The sequence below is a fragment of the Equus caballus genome, chromosome 23, assembly GCF_041296265.1.
Source record: "Equus caballus isolate H_3958 breed thoroughbred chromosome 23, TB-T2T, whole genome shotgun sequence".
Taxonomy (NCBI): Eukaryota; Metazoa; Chordata; class Mammalia; order Perissodactyla; family Equidae; genus Equus; species Equus caballus.
In genome coordinates this window covers 34014167-34026253 of record NC_091706.1, presented here as the reverse complement: position 1 = coordinate 34026253, position 12087 = coordinate 34014167, and the positions used below count along the sequence as shown (strand labels likewise).

Here is a 12087-nt window from a genome sequence, read left to right as displayed (position 1 = left end):
AATCTTCAGAGGTGGCCTCTGATCATTCCTTCTCTCTCTGTACATGCATGCCACAGCTCCCATCAAGAGGTGGAGGATATTTGCCTGTCCTCTGAATCTGAGGTGGACTTGTGACTGACTTTGATCAATAGAATGTAACAGAAGAGATGTTCTGGGACTTCTGAGTGCAGACCTTAGGGGACTGGTAGTTTCTACTTTCTAATTCTTGGACTCTAGCTGACATACTGTGAGAAGCCCAAGACACATGGAGAGGACACAAGGAGGAGAACCAAGTAAGTTCCCAGAAAACAGACAGCACGAAATGCCAACCATGTGAGTGAGCTATCTTGAATATTCCAGTCTAGTCAAGTACCTGGATGGCTGTAGCTCTAGCTAATGTCACATGGAGCAGAAAAACCACCCAGCTAAGCCCAGTCTTCCCACAAAATAATCAGAGATAATAAAATGGCTGTCATTTTAAGCCATTAACTTTGAAGCCACAGCAATAGGTAATTGAAACAACCTTTGTGTCCCTCATTACAGTGATTATATGGCTACTTCTACTATTATTTGGCCAATAGGTACAGTTTTTGTTATTGTTAATCCATCAGGTATGTAAGCAGTTCAAACTTCTGGGACTGCTGAGCTAATAAAACAAGTGAGTGATAAAGATTTTCAGAATGTCAATGTTGTAGAATTTATACTTATTACTAACGTTTCCTTTTATCCCATGTACATTAGTGTAATGACCAAAATTACAAGTATTACTCTTTCTAATACTGAAAGTCTACATGGTTATCATAAAAATATTATTATTTGTAGTTACTTAAAGCCTTCAGTGGATCCAGTGGATAGGACTATAGTATGTGTCTTTGATCCATAGAGATTATTTCACAGGAATAAGAACTTTCCAAAATTACAAAAATCTTTGCTGCTGTCTGTATTTAACTTGATTACATATTGGGCACCTACATAGTTAAATTATTACTCTAACATGTAAGCCTTATATTGTTCTTTCAGATGGCTTCCAAAAATTATTAGGCCTGAAGAAGTTAAATTTGTCTCACATATCTGAATTCATTCTTTCAACCTAAACATTTAATGAGTGCCTACTATGTATTAGGAACAATTAGATTCTTGGGATATAGAGACAAAAGACACCCTCATTCCTGATGTAGCTCATTGTCTAGTACGTGAGACAGAAAAATAACCAGTCAATACTCTCATCATGTATCAGTAAGGAATACATTTGGCTGAAAGTAAGAGAAAACTTAACTAATAACAACTTGAATAATTAAGGAATTTGGTCACTTGACATGAAATATAAGGGAGCTCAAGACTGGTAGGCACCTAAACAGTGTCATCAAGGATCTGGCTAACTTTTTGTCTTTCTTCTCTACAAGCTTTGCTAGGTAGCTGTCATCCTCATAGTCTCAAGATGTTTGCTATGCCTCCCAACATCAATCTGTTCTGGAAAGAAAGAAGTGGGAAAGTGAAGAGGCAAAGGGAAACCCTCTTCAGCATCTTCATCCTACATCTTTTGGATAGACTGTGACATGGCCACCCTTGACTATATGAATGTTTTCCGTTTCTAACTAGAGAAAGACAAGGGAGAAGGGAGATTGGAATAGGTGTTAAATGAGCCAGTCTACACACTGCAACATGCTAGGGTGAACATAGGATACAATGGGAGCACATGCTTCAGGTTTGGAACATTAGGAAAGGCCTCCAGGTAGAAGTGACATCTGAGCGGAGTCGTGAAGGGTGAGTTGGAGTTAGCCAGATAAACAGGAGAGAAGGGCACCCTAGACAGAGGATATAGGACGTACAAAGGCAAGATAGATTTGCACGTTACCACCAGTGTTAGTGCAGGTGTAGGTATTTTAATTAGTACCGTGGCTTTAAATTCTAACTTCAATATCAGACTTTTCCTTTCTCATCTTACAAAACATCTTTAGTTGTTCTCTACCTTACAACCATTAAAGGTTGAAGAGGGTGTGCGTGGCAAATTGTAGGTGGTGCTGGGTGAAAGCTAGTTGTTCAACTTCCAAGCATCCTTACAGTGTGGCATTATCCTGGTGAATTTACTAGCATCTGGTCTTCAGTTTTACATTTTCAGAAAGATTATTTTATCTGTGCTTCAGAATTTATCTGACTCATGGAGATTGACTTGTGCTCATTAAACTCACAAGAAACGCCAGAATTTTAATTAGTTAATTTATGGTGAGAAATAAAATGTTCAAGCATATCAGTTATGTCAGCCTAATAAAAGCATTCTCAATACTCTGGTTTCTCTTCAGATTGTATAAATCTTTCACTTTTTTGAAAGCATTCGGTCTCTTAGTAAAAAACCATATAGAAGGCTAAGCTGTAATCAGAATGTTGTTCATTGTGTTTGGAATCCGAGTGAGAATGATCGATTACAGTGATTGATGTCTTCTGACTCTGCTTGCCTGATTGTAATAGTCAGGACTCATTGAGTTGTAAGTGACAGGCGCACAATTAAAATTATCTTGGGCCAAAAGGTGAGTTTTTAAAAGGGTACTGGAATACCTTATGGAACTCTGAGAAAGTCCATGGAAGAGTTGGGCTACAGAGACTGCTGGAATTGGGACTAGAAAACCTCAAGGATTCTCTTCTGTTGGCTTCGTTTATTCCCTCTGAAGGTAGGGATGTTACATCTCATGGTTCTCATCACAGGAGAGTGATTGGCCCTTTCCTGTTGGTCTCTATTAAGAAATCCCATGGAAGAGCCCTGACTGGATGTGGGCTAGAGGCTGATAGTTGGACTTAACAGCTACGGCTAGTGATGGAGTGATCGAGCAGGGCCACGTAGCACAGGCTTGTTCCTGGTGGTTCCAGACAATGAATTAAAGTCATTGTTGGCTGCCCTAAGTCAGATTGCAGCACTGGCCTTGATGTACTACAGCTCTTCTCCAAGAACCAGAGAGGTCTATTTATGAGCTGGGACGCCTCTTCCCCAAAACAATGAGGACAACCAATGCCCCCCTTATGTTTCTTATCTCTTAGTTTTCTGAGTTTCTCTGAAGGCCATTTTTCTTCCAATGGACTTGTTCTTTTTTTATATTCTTTATTCTGCTACAGCCTTAAGCTGATTTCTATGAGGAAGATCCATGTTGATTTTCCATATTTTTATTCTCAAAAGACCATCTTATTTCAAGTTTGATGAAATGTGTCACTTAAAGATTGTTGCCTTGTTCTTCAGATTAAGAAAAGGGGGATCAAAAAGAGTTTGTAAGTAACTGACTGAAAGTCATCCTTCAGTATTATAAAAGTTTCCATTTTGTTGAGCCACATTGTCTTTTCAAAAAGATAACTGAATATTTTAATCTTCCACCTCTATTTACTTTGAATTCTTGTTGTAATAAATCTATATCTCTTTATATTCTAATTTTATTTTTATTGCTCTATTTATTCAATAAATATATCTCAGTGCCTACATTGTATCTAACTCTATGCTGGGAGGTGATAATAAAGAGAGGGAGGAGGACCCGAACATGGGTGCAATGGGTTTCTGCTTGCTTTAAGTGAGTTCAGAGATGCCCAGTGTTGCCTTGCAAGGTTGGCCTGCCCAAAGCAACACTCTGATGTTTGACTGATATTCTTATCATTTGAATCATAACTTTGGATGAAAATACAGTAGGGAAACAAGTTCATTGTCATCTAGTAACACTTAATACATTTAAAAATTGTGGAATATTTCCATAGAAAATCCTCGTCAAACACGCGTCTACTCATTACCTGCGTATAATGTAAGTTAATACTTTTATATATTTGCTTCATATTTCTTTAGAGAAATGACTTAAACAGCCATCCAATATATCTACCCTATTGATGGACATTAGCTTCTGAATTTTCACTATTACAATAAGGCTGCATTGAATATTCTTATACATGTCTCCTTGAGAATGTATGCAAGGGTTTCTTTATACTCAGAAATAGAATTACTGGGTCCTAAGATATATGCACCTTCAATTTTGCATGATATTGTCACCAATGGTGTATGAATGTACTCATTCTTTTATATCCTTGTAAACATTATAAAGATCTTTAATTTTTACCAATCTAATGGGTATAAACTGGTACCTCAATGTTGTTTTACTTTGCGTTTTGCTTATTTCTGAATTTAAGACTGAATTTTAAGCCTGAATTTATCTTCAATATTTATTAGCCATTCTGATGTCTTCTACTGTTTAGAGCCTTTGTTCATTTTATATGGGATTTTTTCTCTTATTGATTTGTAGAAATTTTTAATTTATTCTGGGTACTAATTTTGTTTTGGCTAATTTTATAATAAATATCTTCTTGTCTGTGGCTTCTCTTGTAACACTGTTTATGGTGTCCTTTGATCAATGGAAGTTTTAAATTATAATTTAATCAATACCTATATATAAAATGTCAGACTATACACCTTTTAGAAATTATACACACACACACATATGTAACATATATTGAATCATCCATCTATAAATAAAGGAATTATTTTGTGTCCTTCAACAAATTTTATAATTTTCTCCATAAACGTCTTGTAAATCTTGTAAGCTGTATTCCTATAAGAACCTTAGAAATTTTATTGCAGTTATAAATGGGATTTTTCCACTTTAATTATGCTTTCTAATTTCTTGTTGCTAGTATATGGATATGCTATTTTTGTATAGTGACCTTGTGTCCAACAGCCTTCCTGAAACTTGCCTATTGCTATGATTTGTCGATTCTCTTGGATTTTTTTAATGTAGACAATCTTATCATCTGTGGAAGATGAAAATTTTTTCTTCCGTTCTACTTATTATACTTATGCTTTTCGTTTGTTTGCTTTACTGCATTTGCTAGAATCTCCAGTACATCGTTGAATAGAAATGCTGATGGAGGACTTCTGTGACTGTTTAGGAATGTTTCTGGGAGAATATTTTCATCACCTTGGTTTTGATTCTCATTTACTGTTTTCTTCTCATAGTATTGTTACCTTTTTCTGTTCATTTTAAGTATGTTGAATTTTCCTGAACTAGCCACAGTGAGGTAATTCTTTGGAGGGGCAATGAGAACTTTGAGCAGTTTCTTCAATATCTTAGTTCAAGATTGCCCTCTTCTGTTGGAACAGTGAAGCGAACTTTATTTCCTTAATGATGTCTCTTTTGGAAGAGTGATAGTTCTAGGACTCTTAATTTCTGGGCTTGATTTCTTATTTTTCTTTACCTTGCAAGTTGCCCTCCGCTTTCCCAGAGGCAGCACCTTCTCAAGACTGCCATTGTTGTCTTGCATGCTTTCCAAACCTCTTTCTTGGAAAGCCAACATTCACATCCTCTGGTCTCAGACTCATTTTCAGTATTTCTCCATCAGGGAAGGATGCTCTCTCTCTGGGGGCCATCTCCTCTGTGTTCCATCCTCAGTAGGGATTTGCCACTCTCTCCTCTTCCATGTAATCTCTGCCTGATTTTGCTCCAGCATGGGCTCCGTATCTGGTTCTCCTGATTCTGGATTGTTCTCCCAACTACACATAAGCTGAAGTTTATAGTCTTCTCTAGCCTCTGTTGTGTTCTACACATGTGTGGTTGTGTGATTTTATTTGCTTTGCTGTTGACATGTATGGTTTTGGAGGATGTCAGTAGAGATTTGGATTTAAGGAACCAAAGGATCTAGGGGTGTGTTATAATATTGCTCTCCGACTGTGGGTTTGTCATTTTTGTCTTTGTGATTCTGTCATTTTTTGCCCTACATATTCTATGTGTTTTTAGGTTTATTGACTTAGGATTATTATATCTTTTTGATGACTTGTTCCTTTAATCAGTAAGTGATGATCTTTATAACTAATAATTTTTGACTCAAAGTCTATTGCATGTGATATTAATATGAGAACACTAACTTGCTTTTGGTTAATACTTGCTGGATATATCTTCTTATATTCTTTTACTGATGTGGGGTCGGTGAGCCGAGGAGTCAAAAGAAAGATTTCTTAGACTCTTAAGATCTGGCAGTAGTGCTCTTTTATTTAGAGAATAGAATAGCATGGGGACAGGACCCATGGGCAGTCAGAGCTTCTGCTGCCCCAAGTTGAGGGTTAGAGCTAAATTTAAGGCATAGGTATGTGAGTTATCTCTTTACAAGACAAAGAATATGCAAAAAAGTTAAAATGGTATCAGTGCCTGTAGGGTCCAGCCATTTGGTGGTCCCACAACTTTTAGATAAGAATCAAACCGGATTGAGTAAATGGCAGAAGTCACCGCTTGAATATTATCCTCAGCTAAAGACAAAGGAGGATTTGGCGGGGGGCGGGGGGGGGGGGGGGGGGGGTCAGTTACATGAGGTTGCCAGACAGTAAACAACTTAAGTCCGTGCCTCTGGCATTGATTAAGAGTTTCTAGAGATAAGGCCATCCCCCTTCTTCCTGGCACAGAGAGGGAAGCATCTTCACAGATAGAGGTTTCCCTTAGAAATGTAAATGTTTCCCAACAAAGGGACAAGCAAATTCCACCCCTCAGAGCCTGCTTCTCATCTGTAGTTTTAAAATTAACCAATCTAAAAATCCTCATCATTACTTTCAAACTTTCTTTGAAAATAATTTTAGGTATAAAAGCATAGAGTTGGACTATATAACACAATTTGATTTCAATTTAAGTCTGAGAAAATACTTTCGCTGTTAGGTTTAACCTCTTTACTTTCATTGTGGTTGCAAAGATATTTAATTTTATTTTTGTGATTTTAATTTGTCTTACAAGCGGAAATGATTTTCTTCTCTTCTTTTTGTTCTCCTTTCCTACTTTCTATGAGGTTGGTTTTTTACATTAAAAATCCCATTTGCGGGGCCGTCCCGTTGGCACAGTGGTTAAGTTCACATGTTCCACTTCTGCGGCCTGGGGTTCGCTGGTTTGGATCCTGGGTGTGGACATGGCACTGCTTGGTAAAGCCATGCTGTGGTAGGCATCCCACATATAAAGTAGAGGAAGATGGGCCTGGGTGTGAGCTCAGGGCCAGTCTTCCTTGGGAAAAAGAGGAGGATTGGCAGCAGATGTTAGCTCAGGTCTAATCTTCCTCAAAAAAGAAAAAAAAATCCCCTTTGCTGGTTTGAAAGTTACACTTCTAATTTTTGTTCTTTTAATTGCCAACACTCAAACTTTAGTATTCATCAGGATCACCAAGAGGGCTTGTTAAAACTCAAATTGCTGGGGCCAACCCCATGGCACAGTGGTTAAGTTTGCACATTCTATTTTGGTGGCCTGGGGTTCGCTGGTTCAGATTCCAGGTGCAGACCTATGCACTGCTCGTCAAGCCATGCTGTGACAGGTGTCCCATGTATAAAGTGGAGAAAGATGGGCATGGTTATTAGCTCAGGGCCAGTCTTCCTCAGCAAAAAGTGGAGGATTGGCAGCAGATGTTAGCTCAGGGCTAATCTTTCTCAAAAAAAAAAAAAAAAAAAAAAAAAAAATCAGATGGCTGAGCCCTACCCACAGAGTTTCTAATTCAATAGATCTGAGGTAGGACCCAAGTATTTGCATTTCTAAGAAGTTCCCAGGTAATGCTAAGGCTGCTACTCTGGAACCACACCTTGAAAGCCTGACAGGAATTGGTTACCACCAGAAAAATATAAGCACCTGTACCCAATAACAATTCTGGGTTGGACTTTCTTCTTGTCTTGGAATTTTTTTACTGGTTGAGTTCTCTTACTTCCCCACCACCTCAGCCATACATTAAAATGTTTAAATTTCCTTGTACCCAACATTTTTAGGTGTGCAGTTCTCAGAGGAGTTTCTTTGACCATCTAGTCCCATAATCTGGCCAGGAACAGAAGTAGGGCTTTAACTTCTCATAGGAGAATAATATTTTCCCCCACCCTGAGTTCCAAAAAGAGAGAAACTTTCTTGCAAGTTTCCCTGGACTGATGGCTGGAGTTTCTTTAGTCTCTTTTACGTGGAAGTACACCCTTTACAGACTCCTGGCTGTAAGCAGGAATTCAGCTCTTTGCCTTCTGTGAACCCAAGACTGTGTCTCCTACCCTTGTTGTGCAGTTCAAACTCCAGCCTCAGCTTTGGGACATCAGTTTAATCATTCTGTGTCATTCTAATGAGGGACATCTAATGGGACATTCTAATGGAACATCACTCATTCTAACGAGTATCCTCTGCATTTCTAGCACCTCAGGGTTTCCCTTTGAGTTTGGCTGTGCATGTAGAGCTGGGGGCTGGGCGGATGTAGTTCATCCAGGATTTCTGTGTGTTTAATGGGGTGGAGGTTGGGGAAGCCATGTAATCTCAGTCCACCAGGTTGTCTTCTATTATCTCCTCAGTTGTCATCTAGCAGAGATCATGGGGCATAGCATCAAAAATGTTTGAGAGGCAGAAAGTGGATGGTAAAGAGAATCCCAAAAGTCTGGGCTGCCCCTGGGTTGAGGGACTTGGGATTGATAGAGCATCATTAGTATAGGAGAGTAGCAGGTGGTGCTGAATTGAAAGTAATTGAAGGAAGAGCACCCCGCTGCTGGGAGGTAGCACTGTAAATAAGGTATTGGAGCATTGCGGGTTTTAAAAGTTTTATTAGGGCCAATCTTCCTTTACATGAAATGGTATTTATGTCATGTAAAGTTATACCACTAAAAATTTAAAAGGTCTTTCTTTTTGGAGTCATTCTTTTCTCAAATACTGACTTATCCCTCTTAGGTGTACATTGACAACATACGCTGAAGAATATGCTCCACCATATGATTATCAGGCTACAACTCCACTTGTGAGTATAAGAGGGCTGAAAAGCCATATTCTAATACTTATTTATATACTTAAAATGATTCTTTCCATCTAATGTAAATAGTCAAGCTTGGGAAGAAAGGACAAATTGCTGAGATTTGTGATGTTTTATATTATTTAGAGATATTAGCTATTTGTGGGAGTCAATGGAATGTTTTATGGTTATGATTTATTTTTGGAAGTTTATAGATTACAGGGAGAAAATATTGCAGTGTCCAAAATATATTAGTTACTTTCTTCCTATCTTGTTTTATTGTCCCCTTCCTGAATTCAGTTTATCTGGAATAAAAACCTACCTTTCTACTCATTTGTATTGCATTGAGACATAAAAGTGGCTTAATTTAGCTCTGGGAAATGTGTATGTTGATAAAATATGTCTGGTTTATAACTTCAACATACTTGTACTTTAAAAATTATATAACAGAAACAAGACAAGGCTGCTTCCTATTAGTCTTGTTCTGGAAGTCTTAACTAGCACAATAGATAAGAGATTTAACTGTTGCAAAAGGGGAGGAAAAAGTCATCTTCATTTTCACATAGTATGATTATCTTCTTAGGATAACCAAGATACTAAACTAAGAAGTAATTAGAGTAAATAAGACCATTTAGTAAGGTGATTGAATACGAAATAAGTATATCAAATACCATAGCTCTCCTTCATGTCAGCGCTAACTGCTTAGTAAACTATAAAAGAAAAAACATACAGATTTGTGCTATGATAGCAACACAAATTTAAAATACTTTTATGAGGAAAATTCTAGATCAAACACAAAAGAAGGTGTGGTAGTTTGTCTCCAAAGATGGCAGACTTTGCTGTTTGCACAGGCCACTTCCCCAGCAAGAGGTGAATATTCTTCCACCTTTCGAATCTTGGCTGTCAGGTGACTGATTTGATCAATAGAACGTGGAAAAAGTGACCCTATGCTAGATCTAGGCTAGCTTTAAGACTGCTTCCAACTTGGAGGCCTGAGATACCATGTAAGAAATCGAGGTGGCTCTGCTGGAGAGAGGCCATGAGGAGGAACACTGATGAGCTTGACTTATGATTGAGGAAGCCATCTTGGGCATCTAGTCCAGGTGAGCCTGGGCTGCAGCTCTCTCTGCCATCTGATTGCAACTCATGAGAGAGTCCAAGAAGAAGATAATGATAAATTGTTGTTTGAAGCTGTTGTTTCTTTCTTTTCTTTCTTTCTTTTTTAATATGAACCCAAAGGTAATAGAGACAGAAATCTCAAATACAGGGGAATAACTACCATTTTAGGGGACTGGAAAACTAAATTAATTGTAAGTTAAATTTATAAATTTAATATGATGATAATAAAAATCCCAATGGATTTTGTTTTCTATCAGAACTCTAAGATTCTAAGACTTATTTGAAAGAATAAACAGATTGAAAATAATCAAAAGTTTTTTGAAACAGTAGCACAGCTTGAGAATAATTGAAAGTTTTTCGAAATGGTGACATAACCAATTTAGGGAAGTAAAGAACTCATGATACCACCTTCATTTTATCTTATATTCTTATTTATTTATTTTATTAAAAAATAGCGTTCAAGCCATTAAAAAAAGCAAATATGATAGCTTATGGTTAATATGCCTTGTGTGCTAATTGTGTATATTATGGATAATATACAAAAAGAACTCATATATATTGGCAGGAAAAATGTTAAGACCCTAGGGAAATGAGCAAAGGACATATATAGACAGTTTACAAAGTAAGAAATATAATTAACTAGCTAATAAATGTAGGTAAAATCCCAATTTACAAATAATAAAAGATGTGAATTAAAACAATGATTTATTTTGCTAATAAAATTGGCAATATTTTTTAAAATAATAATACTCAGTGGAGTGAAGATGGGGTGAGATGGGCACTTTTATCTGTTGCCAGGAAGATTGTAAATTGTTTTAATCTTTCTGGAAAGGAATTTGGCAATAGGTATCAAGATACTATTTGATCTCATCATTCTTGTTTTAAGAAATTTCCCCAAAGAAAAAATAATTCAAACTAGGGATAAAATTTATATCCAGAGATACTCATCACTGAATTATTTACAATGGCAAAACTTGGAAAGTACCTAACGTTTTAGTAGTGGGAGCAGTACTAATTAAATACATTATAATCATATGATGAGATACTTTATAGCCTTTATAATGTCCATAGATATTTCTTAGTATCTTGGGAAAATTTCATTTAAAGTTAAAAGAAACTTTAAGATACAAAATTGCATGTATACTTAAACTATGTAAAAATATACTGAAGGAACTGTCAAAATGCTAATAAAGTTAGCTATTGAATAGTGGAATTCTAGGTGATTTGCTTCATCTTTACACTTTTTAGACTTTTCGAATACAGCATGTATGATGGTTTATAGTCAGCAAAACCACAAGGAAACAAATATATTGTTTAAAAATACAATTCAGGCTCATTTCCTTATATACACGGGATTTAGCTCCATCTCTAAACAAAAGGACGTTGCAAGACATAATTAAAAATTCACAAAATTCAAAGGACTGATTTCCCCATAGGCATAAACATAAAGAATGTGGGATGTATTCTCAGGGTGTATAAATCTTAGCTATCGTGCTCTATATTTGTGATTTTAATTTTTTCAGCATTAGTTCTACCATTTCTCATGTGGCTTGTTTCCACATTAGTAGCACAGCATGCCGTGGCAGTTGTTTGGCTTTATTTAGAGTTTCGTTCATTCACTTCTAAGTTCTATGCCAATGTGATTGATTTTGAGGCATGTTTTTAGCACTGCTTCTAGCACCCCCATTTAATGAATGCTTGCATTACATTGTCACAGGATACAAAAAATATTTTAAATGATCATGTCAGCAGATGGTTAAATAACCATAGAATAGTGACTGAATTCCAACGTAGATGTTACCATGCACATAAATAAGTGTATTATTCATAAAATGCTAAGGAGGGAGAATAATTTTTACTTGCTGGAGACTTCACCATGTGGCCTTAGCATAAACACAGTTCACCATTCATTCACTGAGGCCACAGCCTTTGCAACTATGCAATTCCTGAAGAAATCTTAAAATATGTGGATTCATATTATTTCAGATTTTGTGCATGAATTGAGACCTTATTAATTTTTATATTATGGTCTCTTACATTTGCTTAATTCATATTTGCGTAAAGTAGGACAGCGTTATAGGAAGTCTAAAGGGAACTCGAGATAACACCCCATAGCTCTAGACATCAATAAGGAAATACAGAGTATTAGCAAACTATGAAATCATTTCCAAGGAGAGAAATGGAAGCGAATTGCAAGCTACTTCTTCATAACTCCACCTCTTAAGCTTGGTACTTATTATGGCTCATCCCAATTTCAATGAA

General features: G+C 36.8%; 1 protein-coding gene across 11 annotated transcripts in view; it reads left to right on the top strand.

The window, feature by feature from the left end:
- The window catches only part of CFAP95 (cilia and flagella associated protein 95), a 138084-nt gene that overhangs the window by 42603 nt on the left and 83394 nt on the right, over window positions 1-12087 (top strand). For 6 of the 11 annotated variants that reach the window (XR_011431547.1, XR_001379671.3, XM_023627227.2 and 3 more), the window contains exon 5: window positions 8649-8715. The exons of 4 other annotated variants lie outside the window; for them this stretch is intronic. Coding sequence is in view for 4 of the 7 variants with exons in the window: in XM_023627227.2 (XP_023482995.1) it covers window positions 8649-8715 (67 nt within the window). In the remaining 3 variants the exon portion in view is untranslated. Of the gene's footprint in view, window positions 1-56; window positions 273-8648; window positions 8716-12087 lie in introns of those variants that run through there. One more of the 11 variants, XR_011431549.1, reaches the window with a different exon arrangement.